Source organism: Carassius auratus, chromosome 21 (genome assembly GCF_003368295.1).
Source record: "Carassius auratus strain Wakin chromosome 21, ASM336829v1, whole genome shotgun sequence".
In the NCBI taxonomy this organism is placed as follows: Eukaryota; Metazoa; Chordata; class Actinopteri; order Cypriniformes; family Cyprinidae; genus Carassius; species Carassius auratus.
This window is the reverse complement of record NC_039263.1, coordinates 12,614,964-12,637,687: the sequence shown is the minus strand read 5'-3', so window position 1 is coordinate 12,637,687 and position 22,724 is coordinate 12,614,964. Positions and strand designations below refer to the sequence as shown.

Sequence of the window (22,724 nt, the reverse complement as noted above, 5' to 3'; positions counted from 1 at the left end):
GCCAGGAAATAATTAATATTCTCGTTTAATAAAGCAGTATTAACCTTTTCACATGTTAAACTTTTATTAAAAATAAAAAAAAGCTAATGTACATCCTTTCAGTGAACTAAATCTTGTACCACTGGTTTCAGGGAATTAATGAAGTGTTGCAGTACTGAGGTAGATGTGTTGCTGAAGCAGCATCACGTCTAACACATTAAGACAAGTAATTGAATTGTCTTTGAAGGTTGCATATCTGTTGATGAGGCTGAAATAGAAATGTATGAGGCCGATGTAGTTTCTGTATTTGGATGCAAAGCTTGATTTAATTTCTTAATAGTATAATCTGACACACTTTATGTGTAGTCACTATTTTTTGGGAAAATGCTTCATATAATAAGTCATTGACATGGTTTTACATCACAAAAGGTGTCATTTCCTAGATGTCAATTTACTACACTGCTTCCTATATGGGTTCAACATCACCCCTGCTTAGTATAGTTTAGTGATCCTCAAATCTGGCTCGCGAGATCCAGTTTCCTGCAGAGTTTAGTTCCGACTCCAATTAAACACACCTGCCTGTGATTTTCTAATGATCCTGAAGACAATGATTAGCAAACCCATGCGTGTTTGATTAGGGTTAGAGCTAAACTTCGCAGGAAAGTGGATCTCGCGAGCCAGATTTGAGGATCACTGGTATAGTTAAATGTTGTTTTCCATTATTAATGACTGAAAAATTATTGTTATACAGGTAAAAGCAAATTTCACTAGTTACATATTTCAAATGTTTTTTTTGTGAAAAAATATCTGCCAATGGTGATATGAACTAATCCCACTGGCAAAATTGTTTTCTGTTTTTACTTTGATTAAATTAGATTTGTTTTTCTTTATTTTTTGAGAAAAACAGATTTAACAATATTAAAAGGAATAGTTAACGGAAAAATGCAAATTAGCTCAAATCTACTTAGGATATCCAAGATATAAATGAGTTTGTACTGTCAACGAAACAGATTTGGAGAGAATTGTGATTGTAGTAAATTCATCAAGTCAATTTTTTAATTTCAACTTGATGCTTCTGGCTTCAATCCAAATCCTCTATCATTGCTTTCTCCGGTCAACAAGTCATTTTGTGTGAATCAGGAGCGAAATATGCACAGATCAACAATTGTGAAAACAATCCAAAACTGTTCTAAACAAATTTGTCAGTGGATTTTGATGTGAGAGGACAATGAGAATGTCTTTTTATTTGGAGGAAGCATTATTATGGATAGAGGGCTTGTATTTTGGGCAGAAGGAACAGTTTAAAATGCCTTGATGGATGTTTCTTACAAACGCAGCCTTTTTGCTTCACAAGACATTAATTAATAGATTGGAGTCGTATGGATTACTGGCAGAATATTCTGATGTTTTTATCAGCTGAAAACTCTTATTCTGCTGTCTGTTGGCACCCATTCACTGAAGAGGATTCATGAATGAAAGGTAATGCTACATTTCTCCAAATATGTTCCAATGAAGGAACAAATGTATCTACATCCTGGATAACCAAAAGGTGAGTAAATCTTTGTACATTTTCATTTTAAAGTAAGGTCATGTTTTTGCTTAAGTAAATGTTTCTTAATGTAAAAATGTCTTGATATTTGAACTGGAACATAGACACTTCCCATGAAAATCACTTATTGCAGTGTAAAACCCATCTGTGCTAACAGATCCTTAAATGACTGGCTTAACCCTTGTAAAAAATTTTGGAAGAGTTGAAGATTTATTCTAATAAGTGAAAACTTTTTAAAATGTCTCTGATTCACATCAGACTCTCTCTAGTGAGGTTTGCTCATTCTGTACAGGCATTTTCTAGATAAACGTTGTGTTAACAGTCACTTGAATGCAGTCTTTGGTTTAGGACCGAGTGACATCAGCCTCTGATGGTTTAGTCCTCAGCAAATTTACGAGCACTACTGCGAGAACGCCCATTGCTGAAGAAGTCGGTTCGGAGGAGGCGGTAGAAATAGATGAGAATCATGATGTTCATGAGCATCATGGTTATCAGGAAGTAGAGGGCATGATCCAACGTCGAGTAGTGGTGTATGAGGTACCAGGTGAGGTAAAACTGTGCCCCGAGCCGGAAGGTCACATAGGTCACCACATTGAGCAGTTTGTTGACGGTGTAGATGAAAGAGTTCTGGGCCATCTTAGCCAGTTTGAGCAATAAACGAGTGTGTAGGAACACGCTGTTCACCTCCACAAACAAAGCCACCACTGCGCCTGCCACATACTGATGAGTGAACACAGCATACAGGAAACACCAGATCACCTACAGGAAAACAGAACAGAGATTTGGAGAGCCAGGGATAGTTTACACAAACAATGAATGTTCTGTCATTAATTACTCATCCTCATGTTGTTCCAAACCCATAAGACTTTTGTTCATCTTCAGAACACAAATTAAGATATTTTTGATGAAATCCGAGAGCTTTCTGAAAGCCCTCCGATTTCATCAAAAATATCTTTATTTGTGTTCTGAAGATGAACAAAGGTCTTCCAGGTTTGCAATGGCATGAATGTGAGTAAGTAATGACAGAATTTTTATTTTTGGTTGAACTATCCCTTGAAAACAACTACTAGTTATTGCTATACATCACAGTGTGTTTGATTACTTAAAAAATGCATTATTTTAACTGTGAGGATGTAGTTAGTAACACTGTAAATCTTGCAATGTTTTATATATTTTCAGTGGGGGAGGGGGCATATTTATAATAGTAAACTTTCTTATCTGGGGATGAAATTACATAAAGCTTTTTAGTGTTTCTAATATATGAAAGTATAAGAGAGTGACATATAATTCAATAACTTTCTTCTGACCAACATAATCCATCTCTCAACAATTTATTCCCTCTCTTGTAAAAGTCATTGAAGCGCTATCATGGATTTTGTTTTTCTTTGGCTATTGGAGCAAATGGTGGAAACTATTCTTATAGTTTCTGTTTACCACTATAAAAGGTTACCAATCTATGATGACTTTCACTTCTGAGAACCCTGGAAATGTGAAAAGGGTATTTTCATTTAAAAGTGATTTTGGATATCTGTTTTTATAAGAGATGCACCGAAATGAAAAATCTGGGCCGAAAGTGAAAATAAACATTTAAAAGTGTATTTTGGATGTTTTTGTCTAAAACATGACATGAAAAGTCAAATAACCCAAAAATTTCCCAGTGAATGACAAATCATTGTTTCTGTCTGTAACCAATAGAAAACATTACCGTCTACAGCCGCGAGAGGGCGCTCTATGTCTTCAGTGTAGACTACAGGAGCAGTGAGCAGCATAGACCGCCCTCTCGCGGCTGTAGACGGTAATGTTTTCTATTGGTTCATTTCTCTTGGTTCATTTCTCTCCGTTCACGTCAAATTAATTTTGATAAATAAGTCGCACCTGACTATAAGTCGCAGGACCAGCCAAACAATGAAAAAATTGCGACTTATAGTCCGGAAAATACGGTAACGTGCAGTCAATCACTGTAGCAGTGCAAACACCTCACTTCAGGACTACGCTTGAGCCCCGTCTAATAAATCAATAACTTTATTGCTTGAGAACTTTGTCCTGAATCTCAAGTTTTTAATGGAGAACAAGATTGACATTATCCAGTTCTGACTAATAGATTTTTTATGGCTTCACCTAACCTTTTAAAACATTTTTCATGACCTTTTGTGATTAACTGTATTGACTTACCATAACATGGTGAAGTAAAAACTCCCAAGATGCTTTGGCATACCCACTAAAGATAATGTCAGCAGCATCCTGAATGAAGTATCCTGTTGAAGGAGATCATGTGGAAATTTTTTAACAAGACAAAAAAAAATTGTATAATACATATATATTGTATATACATATACATCTACTCTCAAATGCACAGTCACTTTCTTGTCTTGTGGATTCAAGCTGACATTCCTAATGCTGTTAAAGTATGTAGGTGCTTCTCATCTACATGATTAATATGTTTCCAAATGTAAAAGCAAGGTATGGTAGCTTATTTAAAACAACTCCAGCTTTAACTATTCAAAGTCTGAGAGAAACACAACTTTAAAAGATGTGAATTCTTTTCTACAACATCATTCCAAAGACCTGAGTCACAAACAGCTCAAACTCTTATCAGGAGACCAGGGTTTCACAGAGGCGGGACGGGCTCCTACACAGCCACAAGACACGAGTTGCATCATTTTGTACTACTGACCAGATGAGACGACGACTAGCATGTATGCTGATGGGGTGTAGGTGGAGTGGATTTCATGCACCATCACAGGATGCTGTATGACGCTGTCGGGACATAGATTCATGCAGACTGTTGATCATATTATCCAGATCATCAAAATAATACTGCGCTTAACTGACAAAACACAGTGGAAAAGTCCACTGATTATCAACAAAAAAACACCCACAATGGTGAAACTCTTGCTCTTTTTTTCTTGCTAATTTGAGGTCTGAACTGATTTATACTATGACAATTACAATGGGGTCATTTCTTTTTAGTTAGTTGCACTCTCATCCTCTCATTCAATCCTGTCTAGCATGCTTTTCCAGTTTCTAAACTGAGATATCTGTAACTGAAGTTTAAGTGCTGTTCATGAACATTCAGTAACGTGCGTTTATTGGTAGACACTGCTATTAGTACAAACTATAGCAACGTCTAACTTTAAACACAAGCTGTCAAGATATAAACTTAACTCTAATATACTTTGACTCTATGTGTACTCAAGATACTAAAGCTTGGCTCTATCTTATTCAAGAATTTTGGTTTGTAAAAATAGTTAAACCCTTAAAATATGATAAATGTTTTAAGACAATTTATCGAAAAACTTAACACATTTGACATATTTACAAGACAAAATACTGAAGAAAACAATTGTTAAAAATGGTTTATGAAATTAAAAATTGTATGAAATATTAGAACTTGTGAAGAATACACCATATAAAATTCTAAAGCTTTATATTTAAGCATAAATTTATAATATATTTTTTTTTTCATGCTTACAAAAAATAAGTTAAGTCATTAAAATATTATTGCATAATTTGAATTAATTAGTAAATGTTAAAATATTGATCATATATATATATATATATATGGAATACATCAAATACAGTGATTTAATGTTCTTGCTGTAAAAAAAAATCACTGAAAAAAATGAATGAAAACAACAACTGACCAGGTGACGGCCCAGATGCCAGTCAGCAGTGAGTGGACGAGTGACACTGAGAGGTTTCTCCATTTCCACGTCCTCCAGGGGTCCGCTTTCACCGTCCCGGGTCTGGGCACAGTCTGCAGGAACCTGTGAAGGATCCTGAAGATTACAGAACAGCACAAGACATACAGGGCCGGAAGCTTCTGGACTACATTCAGCCATGTGTCCATCCTCCAGACTCTTTATTCTGCGTCTCTCCTCTTCTCAGACAGCGAGTCCTTGTTGTTTCCTTGCAGATCTAAAGTTTCTGTGCCCTTTCCGAAAGCATCCACATGAATTGCCTTCAAATTCTTGAACCAGTCCCTGCTTTTCTTGTTCTCCTTGTAATTGGTGACCGTCTTCCTTACACCAGTACTCTTAGAATGTATTCTCCACCTTCTCGTCTCTTCCTCCACGTGCTGGTGCCTGTCATAGGTGTGGTATCTGTCACAGTACCTGTTAGCTGAACACCGATTGGCTGACGATGAATGGATCTGTGGGAGTGTTATAACAAGGAATGATGACTGAATCTTTCACTTCAACTTTTTTTGTCCATCTCCCTCCCTGTATTCCACGATCCAGCAAAACGCACCATGCATGTAGTGATAGAGTCGCATCAGCTGTGTGTGTGTGTGTGTGTGTGTGGGTGAGTGGAGAGCACAACAGAACAATAGAGGCCATTTAACCTCACAGTCATACTGTTGTCCCTAATAAATGAAATGGCCAGTGTCCTGCAGCTGGACCAAATGACTTCACTCACACTGTCACAGCAGAGAGGAATGACTTACAGAAAACTGGTTGTTGTGTTTGATCAGTTTTCAGATGGGATATGGGACAACTTGATCCATAACAAAAATCATGTTTGCTGGCCATGCAATTTCATTTAACATTTCACTCAACTTATAGAGTGGCCCCTAAAAGGATTTTTTAGTTGCACATGAATGTATTGGATATATTTAGATATAAAATACCAAACCATGTGGCATCTACAAACAAATGATGCTAAATCAAAAGAAACAAATAAAGTTTTCTGGTGTTGCAATGATTTATGACACCTTATGGCTTCCCACTAAAGTTTGAAAACCATAAAGCGTCACAATAATTTAACAACAACAAATATGCCATCATCATATATCATGATTTAAAATTATGGGTAAAACATTTCTTTAATGTTTTTGAGAAGTATCTAAAAATACAGTAAAAACAGCAATATTGTGAAATAATAATACAATTTAAAATAACGTTTTTTCTGTTTAAATATATCATTTCAAATGTACTTTTTTTCCTGTGATATCAAAGCTGAATTTTCAGCAGCACATTATGAAGTCATTCTAATATTTTAGTTTAATATAGAATTATATTAAATGGCATTCATATTTAAAGTTTTACTTAATATTAAATATTTTTGAAATTACACACAGTTGTTTCAAGTGTTTAAATGTAATTGTGAATTGATTAAAAAAAAGTTGTGAATGTGTTCTAAACATTTAGGATTTAAGTCCATTTGAATTACAGCTCTTTAAAACACACCTATGCAAAACTCTGAGGAATATTTGTAATGGATTGTTTAGGCAGTTTTGAGAGCTGTATGGCTGGAGTGGTGTGTGGTGTGTGGAGTGTGACATCTGCTGGTGCAATTGAAAAAGACCATTTTGAACTATGGGCTTCTGTTCTTGCAATGAACTATGGGAGATTTCAGGTAGGAAATCTGAATAAATATTAGAGCATAAAAAAAATCCTGCATAGATTACTTTGGAACTTTATATATAACACTTTGGATAAACTTTAAATTCTATCACGCTACTGTAGGCTACTTTTATTCATATGACTCGGTTTTCTCAATCAAATGGTATTGTAATATTAAATACAAACATTGTACACTGATCACTGTGTGGAGAGGTCTTAATAATAATAATAATAATAAATTAATAAAATGTAAAAATCACTGGGCTAAAGACTTTGATCTTTTCTGATGAACACAAATGTCACGAAAGAAACTGTCACACAGGTTACAAGTTCTATTGACAGAGTCATTTGACCCAGTGCTCTTCTGGTCAGTGGTTTAAAAGGTAAATACAGTCTTGTCTGTCGTGATGTTTGGAGCTATCCGGTTTACAGGAACACTTCTCTGGCCACACAGACTCAAATAGCCCTCCATTCAAAGATTGCTTGTTTTCCAAATCTGTGGAAAGTCTTTCACTGAATGTGATGGGCCTACTGCTTTACGGTAGAAGTGAAAAGCATTACCAAATATTAAAAAAACATAAACCCACACAAAAGGACTGTAGCTGAACTTTCTGTGGAATCCTGACAGCACAGATTCAAATCTAATCATGAATCTAGTTTGGTCAATAAGCATTATGTATAAATCAGCAAATCTGGTAAATTTAGGCATCACAGTCTCTTTATGGATTGCAGCTTCCTAATGCCTGCAAAAAAAAAAAGCCTGTTTAGGTGATCTGTTCACAAGTGGTCAGGCAAGACACCTTCCATTTACTTACATGTGTTTCATATGTACAGTATGAGCAAAAGCAAAAGTATTAGGCCAGTAGTATTTTCACCTGCAATTGTTTTGGAGTCTGACAGCAGCCATTGCTCCACACTGAGATCTGATCTCGTCATCATCAGTCTGTCTGGAACAACATGAAGAAACAGAACAAACTGAGACAGACTCAATCCAGAAGAACTGTGGAAATGTCTCCAAAACGCTTCAAGAAACCTGCCTGCAAAGCTATGTGAAAAACAATGTGCAAGTGCACCTAAAAGCTTTTTTAACGCAGTGTGGTCACACCAAATGTTGGTTTAATTTAGTTAAGTTAATAGAAATTAATTAATCAAATCTATTTATGGCATTATTTTTGAAGGCATCGTCACTTTACAGCATTTTTACACAAGTGCCTAAAACTTTGCACAGTACTTTGCAGGTTTCTTGAAGCGTTTTGGAGACATTGCCACAGTTCTTCAGGATTGAGTCTGTCTCAGTTTGTTCTGTTTCTTCATGTTGTTCCAGACAGACTGATGATGACGAGATCAGATCTCTGTGTGGAGCACTGGCTGATATTTCTTACTGACACACTACAGCAAAACATACAAATAAATGCCTTTTTTTGTTTTGTTTGTGAAAATACTAGTGGCCTAGTAGACTTTCGCACAGTACTATATTTAATATGACCACTTGTCTTCTGATTTACCAGAAAAATGTGACAGTACACAGCTTACACAAATGAACAGGCTATAATATAATATAATATAATATAATATAATATAATATAATTCATGTACTATAAACATTATATATTCTCATAAATTGGGGTGGGGGACACAGGGTGGGATGTCTGTAAATCATCTGATAGTATTTTCTAGACAAACAACACTACATTTCCTGTGAAATATGAAACCTATAATCTTTATTTTCCATTCAAAATGTATGTAAATATTTTGTAATATCTGTTTCAAGGTCACAAACCCAGTTCCATCCATGAGAAGAATTTTTTTTTTTTTTATATGACATGCTTCATTGGCAGTTCTCTGTAGCAAAATTTGAAGTTACGCTGCGTTACGTTTTGTTTAATGCAGTGTCAGTCTATAAACATTTTCCGAGGTTGCTAAAAGTTCATTCAAATCTTGATTAACAGCTAAATAATATAAAAAATAAAAAAGAATATCTGCGTCATCACGGTACTCAGCAGCAGCCAATCCAAATCACTGCATGAGAGTACCACAGCCTTCAGCAGTGAAATCAACAATTAACATTAAGATTGATTCATCTAAACTGTATATCAGATCTGATCCAATCTCAGCTAATGACGAAGATTCTGGGCCCGTCCTCTCTCATAGGCGGCAGGATCTCTATGTTCTCTATCAGGATGTGCTTGTCCTCCCTCTTCAACGGTCTTTCTGGCTGACAAAGGTTGCTTCTTAGATCTTCAAAACACACGTTCAAGTCTTTGAAGAGGTTTAACATGCTCACCCCGATCACAATAACCAAGAAGCCCCCGATGGTGCCCACCACATCCACTCCTGACATGGCTCCCCATTCTTTAAAGAGAATCACGGAGGTGCTCAGGACTACAGTGGTGAAGAAGACGTAGTAGATGGGGTACACCAAGAGCGTATTGAAGGTATCCAGCGACTTATTCAGATAGTTGACCTGGATGACAATGGATCCAATTAGGGTCAGCAAAAGAATCCAAGTGAGAGGGTGACCGACCACGGAAAGGTCAGAGAACATGGTGCGGATCGCAATGCCGAGCCCCTTGACCGAGGACACGGTGAACGATCCGAGCAGTGAGCAGATGCTGATGTAGACTAATATATTGGTTTGACCGAAGCGAGGAGAGACGTAGAAGATCAGGACCAAACAAGTGATCAGCAGGATGCTGGCAAACACCAGAAAACCTTCAGGAGAAGCAGAAAAAGCTGTTGGTATCCATTACAACATGTTTTCAGTTCTAGACCTGATGTTATCTAAACACTAACCAGGATCCAGCAGTTTTTCTGTCATTTCTGTAAGCGTTGTCACCTCTTCCTCTTCAGGTGCATGTATAACCATTATAGTGCTTCCGAGTATGCTGAGCATGCAGCCAATTTTTCCAAGCAGATTCATTGTTTCTCCAAACAAGTGGGAGGACAGAACTGCACTGAAGAGAGTAAATAAACATTAACATTAGTACCTTTCCATTTAGTTCTAATAGAAATTCAATTAAAAAAAAACAAAAAAACACACAAAAGGCCAAAAACAGAATCAATGCATTCGTAATGAGAAATAGACATTCAAGGGATTCATCTGTGGTCTCATGACTTCAGCAGATAAAGGTGGAGATCAGTGCGGGAGATATTCTTGGTACATGTTTATAATAATCATATCATGATGAATTGAATGCTTGTTATTGTAAAGGTTTTCCTATTATATACAATGCATCTATACACTGTATCGAATTTACATATTAATGTGTTGTTGGGGCAACATGCAGTGAAAAAATAAGTCTAATAATGGGAGTAATAATTGCCAAGATTTTCATAATAACATCTAATATTTCATAGGAATATTGAAATATAATTTATTTCCCTATTCATTTGTTGCGTCTCCCAAACTGCACAATAAAGTCTTAGTTAATGTCAGCCATGTTTAAAGAACAAGGAGTGGTCATGGTGAAACTTCCAAACATTTGCTGTCTCTGGAAAGCCGTGCATGTGCTCTGTACACCCTTACGAAAGGAAAATATATTTACCAATATATTTCTTAAAATATATTGTGATATATTGTAATATATTATTTTCCCTTTTTATTTTCTAATATTTAATATATTTTAATACATTTAATAATATATTGATGATACATATATTATATAATATATTGCAAAATATACAAATGATTTCCGCTTTTAATATATTGCAATATATTGGAATAATATAAATATATATAAGAATATATGCCTAATATATTACATGATATTTTCCAATATATTGCAATATATTTTTGTTTCATAAGGGCAGCACATCCAGACTTAAAACTGTGGCACGTAGAGAAATTCATTAAAATATAATAACCAATACTAAGGACTCAGGGTCTCAGGAGGCTATAGCTCGGATAAAAATGTGCTTTATTTGCGTAAAATGAATTGCAATTCAGGATGTTTTACATTACAGTCATAACTATTTCAAAATATACTAGTGTAGCCCTATGGGAATTTTGGATATTTCCTAAAATCATTATTTTTATTTTGTTTATTTTCTTTAAAATGTAAATTTCATGATGTTAAAAATGTATAAATAATGTTTGTGTGTGTTAAAACATTGAGTTAATTAAAATGTATATACCCGGAAAAAAAGATCCAATCAGCAATCGGGGTGAGAGGTCGCGAGGTGGAGGAAGGAAGAGATCGGGGAAAGAAGATTGGGGAAGAGGAGTGAGAATCGCGCTGTGACTGTCACGTTAGAAATTTGGTAAAACACCAAGTTAATGTTTGTGATAGTACATGTACTTGTAGACTGCACGAAGAGTGAGTTACAGACATTTTTATAGAAGTTTACAGTGTGTAAGCGTGAAGTTTATGGTTTTGCGGAACTCGGTCAGAGTTTTCCACGAGGAGAAAGAGTGAACTGCTAGTCAGAACGATTTAGTTATAAGGACTTTGCCAGCGAGTAGCCTGCTCGGTTGCCTTTTTGTGCATCGTCTGAAAAAATGCACTCATCTCCAGAACCATTCCCTGCATAGCTGTCGGACGACGTCTTCAATCACCAGCATCGCAAGCATCGCGTTGCCGCGGCGTGAATGACGACACGCCTGTCAGCGCTACAACAGCAGTGAGTTTTTTTTTTCTGCGCCACAGCGCGAAGCGGCCATTGTGTTTAAGGTCTCCCCGCTCCCAAGCCACACTTCAGGCCTGCAACGTGTCCTCCTATGACTGTTGGGGTATTCATTTTATCTCATTGAGTGGCCATTTAGTCATTTTGCCGGCTTTGTTTTAATTTTGGGGTTATTTAATTGTGTTTCATTTGAATTGCACTTGATATTTGAACTGTATATATTATGTACATATTTTATTTTTCCAGTAAATAGTTCAAACGAATTTCTGTTGAAGATTTGCATTACATTGGGTTTATGACATTTATAATTTTGATACTTGAGGCAACATATTGAGTTTATAATAGACTGGTTTAAAGTGAAAGTATTTAACACTACTGATTAAGATAAGTGATCTGTGAATTGACGTTTATTTCACTTACATTATTGATAGCCATTTAAAACGGGTGGAATATTAATGAAACTATAAAAGTTTGTTGATTTAACCCAGCATTTGAGAAACCTACATACAATTAGTGTTTTACCTTAATTTGGATATAAAGACATTGCATCACCACTTTGCATTAGTTAAGTTGCATAAATTAGAAGCTGCTATTAAGGTAAACAGTAACAAGTGATAATTAGGGAATTACATTTAGTGCATTAATTAATTTAGAGAGAGATTTTTTGATAAATAGGAATTCGGGGAGCGTACTCCACAATAATAGCTAGACATGCTAGGGGGCGCTACATAAAATGGGGGCTCGTCCGGGATCAATAATTAATGCAATCAACTAATTTGTAATTTGATGCTAATAGCGTTAGCTGTTAAATTGTTGAGAGTTTCTTAAGTAAATTTTCATAAGATACTAAATACGCTAAATTAAAGTAATATCTGTTGACAATTAGCTTGGATTTTATTTATTAGCTATTTAAAAAAATAAAATAAACAATAAGTCAAATAGTTTAAGCTAAAAAACCCAAAAGAAAATGGAGGCTAAGTGTAGCACTGCAGAATTAGTTCAAGAGCTCAAAGACTGGTGCAGAAGAGAAGAGCTGGATGATGCACATTCCCTCATGGTACTGATTCCAGAAGACGTTGCAAATGCCCAGATTGAAGAAGCTCTAGGAACTATCAAAGCCTTAGGGCGAGTGCGAGTGAGAGGACGGACTGTTAGTCTGAAGCTGGATAGCCACAGGGTGCTATGCGAGTGTAAAGAGACAGTGGACCCCACCAAAGTCCCTCCTGAATTGTTGCCAGAGGGCAAGATGAAAAAATGGATGATTGTTATTGCTTCTGAAAGTCATAATCCGTCGACTCCGTTTAAGAGTCTGTTCGAAGAACCTCCTGAGAGTGGCTCAGCAGAGTCTATTATTCGTGCGGTGGGTGATTTGTTGACTAAGATGGGGACACCATCAGGTGACAACAGCAGTTACCGTCGTCTGAGAGTGTTCTCCGGTACCTTGCCAACTCCAGTTGGAGAAGAGTCTCTTGAGCATTGGTTAGAACATGCACGTCTGATGGTCGAGGAGAGCGAGTGTTCCACTAAGGAGAAACGACGACGTATCATGGAAAGTCTGAAAGGTCCTGCGCTAGCTGTTGTAAAGGCTGTGCGGACTGCTGATCCAGAGGTTAGTCCTGCTCTGTGTTTAGAAGCCCTTGAGAGTGCTTTTGGGTCTGCTGAGACCGGCGAAGACCTGTATTTTGCCTTTAGATTGCTACAGCAGCAACCAAAGGAAAAGTTGTCTGACTTTCTTAGGCGCATAGAGTTGTCATTGACCAAGGTAGTTCGTCGCGGAGGTCTCCCTACAAGCCGTGCTGACCGTGCTCGAGTGGAGCAGCTGCTGAGAGGTGCTATTCACTCCGATATGATGCTTGTCCAGCTCAAACTCAGGGAGAGGAAGGAAAATCCTCCATCATTCTTGGAACTGCTGAGTGAGATCAGAAGTGAAGAAGAGTACGAGTCATCAAGGACGAAGCTGAACACCTCTGTTCAGAGAGTTCACACAAACCCTGCTACAGACAATAGACAGGATGATGTTGAGCGTTTGAGAACAGAAATTCAAGAACTCAAGTCGATGTTCACTGCCATGAGTACTGTGCCTAACAAGGTAGGAGCAGATAGCAAAGGACCTGTGTTAATGACAAAGATGCACACTCCAGAGATAGGTAGTGATAGTGAGGTAGCTGTTTTAAGAAAACAAGTGAAAAACTTGCAAAAGCAAATGACAAGCCATAAGCTAAAAGTCTCTGAATCCCCTACTTCAGTTCTTCGAGTAGAGCCATCAAGACAAACCCATAGTGAAAATAGAAAGCAACCATCTAACGACTCGGATGGGAACTTTTGTTATCGCTGTGGTGAAAACGGCCATTACTCTGCCAAATGCCAGAATGCTGAGAATCAGGCCAAAGTTATTCGAAAGCTGATACACGCTCTAAAGAAAGCTAAACAGGGTGATCTATCTTCTCAAGCATCAGGTGATTGTCACACCGTGTGCTCAGCTAAGAAAAGCGAAGTAACCACCCTTGAAAGAGGCATTCCTCCAGGATTGATCGGGCCCTGTTCCATCATCCCAGTGAAGATAAATGGCCAGCACTGTGATGCACTTCTGGATAGTGGCTCTCAAATCACAATTATCTTCGAGCCCTGGTATGAGCACCACTTACCTGATGTCCCAATCCAGCCAGTGTCAGGGTTGGCAATATGGGGTTTAAGCGAAACCAGTTACCCCTACCTGGGATATGTCGTAGTGGAGATGGAATTTCCAGAGAAGGTTACCGGGGCAAAAGAGACACTTTCCGTCCTTGCTCTGATTTGCCCAAGTTCAAAAAGTCCTGAAAAGACCCCTGTGATCCTAGGAACAAATGCAAACCTGTTCCAGAGACTGTCTATGCTCTGCAAGGAGACCACAGGAGTGGACATTGCACAGACCCTTGGCATAAAGGCAAAGAACTCCATTTGTCACACAGACAAACCAACAACTGAGGGTGAAGAGGATGAAGTTGCATGTGTGAAGTGGATGGGTCCAGGCTCACTAACCTTACCTCCTGGTGGTGAATGCTGCGCCATCTGTGAAGTGGAGTTGAAGAGGCCTCTGGGTAAAGACATGTTAATGGTTGAGGCATCACCCACCGCTCCATTACCATCCGGAGTACTGCTGCAGCCTATGGTCGTGCATGGTACTGCAGTGGATGATCACCTCACTATCCTTATCCAGAATGAGTCAATGAAAGACACCGTCATTCCAGTTGGAACTGTCTTAGGCCAGCTGTGTCACGTTGATCCAGTCATTCCATCTCTGAAAGTTGAAACTGAGGCCGCGACTGTACCAGAGTTAGACCCGCAACTGATCCAGTTTGGCGACTCGCCCATACCATTACAATGGAAAGCACGACTCCGTCAAAAGTTATGTAAGCGAGCAAACGTATTCTCATTGTCTGAATGGGATGTTGGCCTGGCAAAGGATGTGGAACACCATATCAGGATGACCGATGCAAAGCCATTCAGAGAACGTTCAAGACGTTTAGCTCCTGCAGATATTGACGATGTTCGTCAGCACTTGCAAGAGTTGTTAAAGGCTGGTATAATTAAGGAGTCACGTAGCCAATATGCATCACCAATTGTGATTGCCAGAAAAAAGACTGGGCGTATCAGAATGTGTGTTGACTATAGGACCCTTAATAGGCGGACAATTCCAGATCAGTACACGACTCCTCGCATAGACGATGCGTTGGATTGTTTAACTGGGAGCAAATGGTTTTCTGTCCTTGATTTACGTAGTGGCTACTACCAGATCGCCATGGCGGAGGAGGACAAAGAAAAAACCGCCTTCATTTGTCCCCTTGGATTTTTTCAATTTGAAAGGATGCCCCAAGGCATAACTGGAGCGCCTGCGACGTTCCAAAGACTTATGGAGAAAGCTGTCGGCGATATGAATCTCCTTCAGGTGTTAGTTTATTTGGATGATCTCATAGTCTTTGGACGTTCTTTAGAAGAACACGAAGAACGCCTCATGCGAGTGTTAGATAGGCTTGAAGAGGTAGGGCTAAAACTCTCCCTTGACAAGTGTCAATTTTGTCAACCCAGGGTTAAGTATGTGGGTCACATAGTGTCCGCTGATGGTGTTGCTACTGACCCTGAAAAGCTAGAGGCAGTCGCTAGGTGGCCTATGCCCACAGACCTTAAGTCATTGCGGTCTTTTCTAGGTTTCTGTGGGTATTATCGACGCTTTATAGCAAACTACTCTGTGATTGTTAGGCCCCTCACTGAACTGACAAAGGGTTATGCACCCACCCAGCGTGGAAGGAAGCAAACCCCAGACAAGACCAAGACATATTTTAAAGACTCAGAACCATTCAGTGACCGATGGGATCAGTCCTGCACGGATGCATTCAATCGTATCATTCAGTGTCTGCTCAATGCACCGGTACTGGCATTTGCTGATGCCAATAAGCCATATGTTCTACACACTGATGCAAGTTTCAAAGGGCTTGGTGCCGTACTGTATCAGGAACATCCAGAAGGGTTAAGACCGGTGGCGTTTGCCAGCAGAAAGTTGAGCTCTTCTGAACAGCGATACCCTGTACATCAGCTAGAGTTCCTTGCGTTGAAATGGGCTGTCGTGGATAAATTTCATGACTACCTTTATGGAGTCAAGTTCACTGTATGCACCGACAATAACCCGCTGACTTACGTACTTACAACGGCCAAACTCAACGCGACAGGTCATCGTTGGCTTGCCGCCCTGGCCACTTATGACTTCGAAGTAAAATATAGGCCTGGAAAAGCAAACATTGACGCTGACTTGCTGTCTCGCAACTTACCTGAAGACGGTGAGTGGGATGACATGTCTCAGAATGAAGTGAAGTCCATATGCCGGCGGTTGGAAGTGGCTGTATCTCCAAATTCGTCCCCCAGATATGTGGAACAATTAGGAGCTTTGCCAGCCTGTATACCGGACGTGTATTCATTTCCGTCTCAGTTACACCTCAGCTCACTGGAACAACTATCAAAAGCTGACTTGATGACTGCCCAGAAGAGGGATACTGTGATCAGACGGGTGATTGAGGCATTGAAACAGGGAGTTTGGCCTAGCAACAAAGACTTAGACCCAGAGATGCTACTGATGAAGAGGGAAGTTGGCAGACTTGTGAGAAGAGATGGACTTCTGTACAGAGCAAGCAAGAAAGATGCAGAGGAGGCATTACAGCTTGTGCTGCCTGCTGAGTTCAGAGAAGCCGTGTTGCACTCTCTTCATGATGACATGGGCCATTTAGGTGTGGAGAGGGTAACGCAACTCCTAAGAGCAAGATTCTACTGGCCCAAAATGGCTCATGATGCAGAGGAGTATGTGAGGAATTGTGGACTGTGCATTACTTGTAAAACCCCTGCCAAGAAAGCTGCCTCTCTACACCAAATCACCAGTAGTGGTCCTATGGACCTTGTGTGTATTGACTTTTTGTCAATGGAGCCCGATTCCAGGGGCATTAGTAACATCCTGGTTGTGACCGATCACTATACCAGATATGCACAGGCCTTTCCTGCAAAGAATCAGAAAGCCCTGACAGTAGCTAAGATCCTAGTTGAAAAGTTTTTCATTCACTATGGCCTACCTGTTAGGATTCATTCTGATCAGGGAAGAGATTTTGAGTCGAGACTGATAAGAGAACTGCTGACAACTTTGGGCATACGGAAATCACGAACGACTCCGTATCACCCTCAAGGGGACCCCCAGCCGGAGCGGTTCAACCGTACGCTGCTCTCTATGTTGGCTACATTAGGGCAAGAGAAGAAGAGATCCTGGAGTCAGCATGTAGCTTCATTAGTGCATGCGTACAACAGCACAAAAAGTGATGCAACGGGATACTCTCCGTACTACTTAATGTTCGGTAGGGAAGCTAGACTGCCTGTAGACCTGTGCTTTGAAACTTCAAAAGATGGAACTCAGGAGAGGAATCATTTTCAGTATGTTGAAAGCCTGAAACAGGACCTGAACAGAGCCTATCAACTGGCTAGTCAAGCTGCTGACAAGACTCACTTGAGGAACAAGAGAGCATATGATCAAAAGGTCCGTTTTCAAAACATACAGGGAGGAGATCGTGTTCTTCTAAAGAATCTCGGTCTAAAAGGGAAACACAAGCTGGACAGCCGATGGAGTTCCATACCCCATGTAGTGGTAGGAAAGATGCCAAACTTACCTGTATTCCGTGTGAGACCTGAGGGAGGCAGAGGCGGAATAAGAACCATCCATCGTGACCACATATTACCTATTGGGCAATCTGTGAGGATCCCAGTGGAGCAAGCCTGTGAGGAAACCACTGTGATACCCAGAACACGTTCAACTCGAAAAAAACAAAGACCACCGATAATGAGGCAAAGAGAAGTCTCAGAGATGACTGATTCCTCATCTGATGTGGAGTGTGACCATAACAGTATACCATACCGGGATTATGTGGAACGTCTACTGAAGAGAAAAGAAGTGTCTGATGGAGTCTCAGATTGTTCACCGTGTGAAGACGCTATAGAACCAAATTCGGTGCAGTCAGCAGAAGAATTAGAGTCCAACATAGAATATGACGAAGAAGATCAAGCAGTGACAGAGGCAGATTCGTATGATTCAGGAACAGACCTGGATGCTGGGCGAAATTCTGTCTGTGCACCTAAAGAAAAACTGAGCTCTAAAACAAAAGTTAATAGTGTACCTGGACCAAGATTAACTGAGAAGAGACAAATAAAACCAGTATTGAGACTTACATATGATGAACCTGGAAAGTCAAGTGAGCAACCACTTACCATAGTTCACCGAGGAATAATTATTAAACTAGGAAAACATTAGGTTTCCATGTAGATCATAATTAGGAGCTCATAGTAAAAAAAAAAAAAAAAAAAGGTTAATTAGTCTACATAGTGGAATGTAGGGATTTTGTTTTATGTCTAATGAGGACATTTAGACATTTAGTAAGGGGAGGATGTAGCCCTATGGGAATTTTGGATATTTCCTAAAATCATTATTTTTATTTTGTTTATTTTCTTTAAAATGTAAATTTCATGATGTTAAAAATGTATAAATAATGTTTGTGTGTGTTAAAACATTGAGTTAATTAAAATGTATATACCCGGAAAAAAAGATCCAATCAGCAATCGGGGTGAGAGGTCGCGAGGTGGAGGAAGGAAGAGATCGGGGAAAGAAGATTGGGGAAGAGGAGTGAGAATCGCGCTGTGACTGTCACGTTAGAAATTTGGTAAAACACCAAGTTAATGTTTGTGATAGTACATGTACTTGTAGACTGCACGAAGAGTGAGTTACAGACATTTTTATAGAAGTTTACAGTGTGTAAGCGTGAAGTTTATGGTTTTGCGGAACTCGGTCAGAGTTTTCCACGAGGAGAAAGAGTGAACTGCTAGTCAGAACGATTTAGTTATAAGGACTTTGCCAGCGAGTAGCCTGCTCGGTTGCCTTTTTGTGCATCGTCTGAAAAAATGCACTCATCTCCAGAACCATTCCCTGCATAGCTGTCGGACGACGTCTTCAATCACCAGCATCGCAAGCATCGCGTTGCCGCGGCGTGAATGACGACACGCCTGTCAGCGCTACAACAGCAGTGAGTTTTTTTTTTCTGCGCCACAGCGCGAAGCGGCCATTGTGTTTAAGGTCTCCCCGCTCCCAAGCCACACTTCAGGCCTGCAACGTGTCCTCCTATGACTGTTGGGGTATTCATTTTATCTCATTGAGTGGCCATTTAGTCATTTTGCCGGCTTTGTTTTAATTTTGGGGTTATTTAATTGTGTTTCATTTGAATTGCACTTGATATTTGAACTGTATATATTATGTACATATTTTATTTTTCCAGTAAATAGTTCAAACGAATTTCTGTTGAAGATTTGCATTACATTGGGTTTATGACATTTATAATTTTGATACTTGAGGCAAGATATTGAGTTTATAATAGACTGGTTTAAAGTGAAAGTATTTAACACTACTGATTAAGATAAGTGATCTGTGAATTGACGTTTATTTCACTTACATTATTGATAGCCATTTAAAACGGGTGGAATATTAATGAAACTATAAAAGTTTGTTGATTTAACCCAGCATTTGAGAAACCTACATACAATTAGTGTTTTACCTTAATTTGGATATAAAGACATTGCATCACCACTTTGCATTAGTTAAGTTGCATAAATTAGAAGCTGCTATTAAGGTAAACAGTAACAAGTGATAATTAGGGAATTACATTTAGTGCATTAATTAATTTAGAGAGAGATTTTTTGATAAATAGGAATTCGGGGAGCGTACTCCACAATAATAGCTAGACATGCTAGGGGGCGCTACACTAGTCCTCTCACTCACAGACGTGTAAAGTTTACACAGCATTGTGTGGAGCGAGGGTAAATAAGGGAGGTGCCTTTACCTGATAAGAACACTGAGAGCTCCTAAAGGGGTCACCACTGTGGCTGGAGCAAACATGTACGCCGTGAAATTTGCCACTTCACCACCACCCACTGTGAAAAACAACATGATATAATCCAAGTCTGTCAAAGGCATCAAAGAAAGAAGACTGACAGATGCTTTGCATTGACCTTACTTGTCAAAAGGCCTCCCCACCACAGCCAGTCCTTCAGGTACCCATGACCTCCCTCAGCTAAACAGACAAGCATTTTCACATATTCAGTTTGTTAAAGAACACAAAACAGAGCCTGCTGCTGATTCTGTCATTATTAGCTAAGCACAAACAAAGAAGGAACCGGTTTCAAGTTTCAACCAATTTCACACTTCAGTCAAGTCAGATAATTATCATTAAATCTAAATACCCTCATACACAAAACCAGTCAGTCACTCAACAATCTGAAATAGAAACATCTAATAAGGGTTATTTCATCAGAATTTGATGGCACTTGTGAAGCCTCTGTATTATGTAAATACTGATGTAAATGACCTGACCTGCTCTCGTCTCCCCAGTACTGGCCAAACGCAGCAACGCCTTCTTCTTTAGGATAATGCTTCCTCCTATAAGAAAAGCTGAGAGCACGGCCAGCGTCAAGCCTGTCCAGAAATTGTAGTTGCTCCATTTGTCGATGGTGAGAGCTGCTGCGTTGACTGTAGAGTTTTTATTGAGGTTGTCTACACTAAAAGACGTGTTTCCAAATCCCGTGTCAAACACACAAACAGAGGCGGATGTGGGACAGAAGATCCTTATTACTGAACCTTATCACAGGAACAAAGAGGAACAACATGTTACAACAATAAGTTACATTACCACAGTATTTGTTTGGAGTAAAATACCTAACAAAATTGTTCAAAACAAATAATGGCGCTCAAAAAATTGCGTATTCAAATGAATTATTTTGTTTTAAGAAACATTTTTAAAAAACTGTTGAAACAGCTAAATCAACATTGCTAAAACCGCAGCATTTCATCACAGTATGGCAAGAAAGGGCAATGAACTCTTCACTACCATTTTGTTACTTTTTATTCAACATTTTAATATATATATATATATATATATATATATATATATATATATATATATATATATATATATATATATTATATTATATAAATTATATTATATAAATTATTACAGAATTTTGGTTTGAAATTTGTAAGTTTAAAAAAAGAACTGACAACAGCTGCACAACTTAATATAGACCTATACAACTAATTTTAATTTTAATAAATCATAATTCATGGCCACCATCTTATTTCTAAATCACATACATTTATAAATCACCTTTTAAAGATAGTTTACATACATTCATGGTCAAAAGTTTTGGCAGTGACATACATTTTGTGTTTTGCAAAGTTTGCTGCTTCAGCTGTTGTGGTGTTCATTCACTTTGTTTCTAGATTATTGGCCGAAACTTTGACATCAGCCTGGTGTCAAGAAGGGCAGCAAAGAAGCAACTTCTCTCCAAGAAAAATGTCAAGGACAGACTGAAATTCTGCATGAAGCACAAGGATTGGACAGCAGAAGTTATTTTCTCTGAAGCTCCCTTCCGACTGTTTGGGACACCTTTTGGTTGTTCAGAGAAGAAAAGGTGAACGCTACCATGAGTCATGTGATGTGCCAACAGTGAAGTATCCTGACACCATCCATGTGCAGGGTTGCATCCTGCAAGAGCAACTTCTTCCAAGGATCCATAAGCAGTTTGGTGATGATCAGTGCATTTTCCATCATGATGGAGCTCCATGTGACAAAGCAAAAGTGATTAAAGAAGTGGCTCAAAGATCATTACATTGAAATTTGGGATTTGTGGCCAGGCAACTCCCCGGATCTCAATACCATGGAGAACCTGTGGTCAGTCTTCAGAAGGCAAGTGGACAAGCAGAAGCCCACAAATTGGAAAGAATGGATCACCATCAGTCAGGATTTGTCCCAGAAGCTAATATCCAGCATGCCAGAGCAAATTGCAGAGGTTATGAGGAACAAGGGTGAACACTGTAAATATTGACTTTTTTTTTTTTTTTTTTTTTTTTTTTTGCCAATAAAAGCCTTTAAAACTTATGATATACTTTTTTTATATATATACCATATAAACATGTGGAAAAATAATCTACAAATACTGAAGCAAACTTTGCAAAACACAAAATGTATGTCCCTGCCAAAACTTTTGGATATGACTGTAGTTTATATATATATAGGGAACAATGGAACCAAAGGTACAGGCATAAACAATTAACTGTCATTAACTGAGAGGCTGACATCATACAAAAAGTACTGTTTGTTCTTTAAACAAAGATGTTATCATGTCAATAAACATGATGTCATTCATATCGTTTCCAAAGAACATGATGAGTCGAAACTAATAACTAGCTACTATAACATGCAACTATTACAAATAACCACCCAAAATCAGTTTTCATATTACATTCACTCAAACACATAATAAAATCATATTGCAAGTTAAGTTATGGTAGTCTTTGAAGAAAACGACAACAAAAAAACTCTTACCATTGATACATGAATCGGATGGCAGGTGTATGTCATTCATTGTGTCACCTACTGTTATTTACACGACGGGTTCAAACTTATCGAGATGAAGCCATTTAAAAACAGAACATTTTGTATCTGAGTAAACTACGAGGTAAACCTATTTCGTTCGGACTTCGCCTCGGTTCATTTGAATATGCCAGAATACGCGTTCTGCGTCGGTACCAACCCCGCGCGTAACTTCACAGCAGCACTAAAGAAGCACAGTGGAGGAAAACACGACACCTGAGATGCGCCACGGCCCACGAGCAAAGCAGG

At 38.7% G+C, this 22,724-nt stretch overlaps 2 protein-coding genes across 2 annotated transcripts; both read right to left on the bottom strand.

The window, feature by feature from the left end:
• Positions 1-766: 766 nt before the first annotated feature.
• Positions 767-6,004, bottom strand: tlcd1 (TLC domain containing 1). Its single transcript, XM_026196055.1, has 4 exons — positions 5,173-6,004; positions 4,203-4,285; positions 3,701-3,783; positions 767-2,287 (listed from the first exon to the last, which is right to left on the bottom strand). The coding sequence occupies exons 1-4, from the start codon at positions 5,376-5,378 to the stop codon at positions 1,904-1,906; spliced, it is 756 nt and encodes a 251-aa protein (XP_026051840.1). The 5' UTR covers positions 5,379-6,004; the 3' UTR covers positions 767-1,903.
• Positions 6,005-8,688: 2,684 nt separating this feature from the next.
• On the bottom strand, positions 8,689-22,467 carry nipal4 (NIPA like domain containing 4). The gene is made up of 6 exons (XM_026196051.1): positions 22,428-22,467; positions 20,417-20,680; positions 20,061-20,117; positions 19,887-19,977; positions 9,667-9,827; positions 8,689-9,585 (listed from the first exon to the last, which is right to left on the bottom strand). The coding sequence occupies exons 1-6, from the start codon at positions 22,465-22,467 to the stop codon at positions 8,984-8,986; spliced, it is 1,215 nt and encodes a 404-aa protein (XP_026051836.1). The 3' UTR covers positions 8,689-8,983.
• Positions 22,468-22,724: the final 257 nt, after the last annotated feature.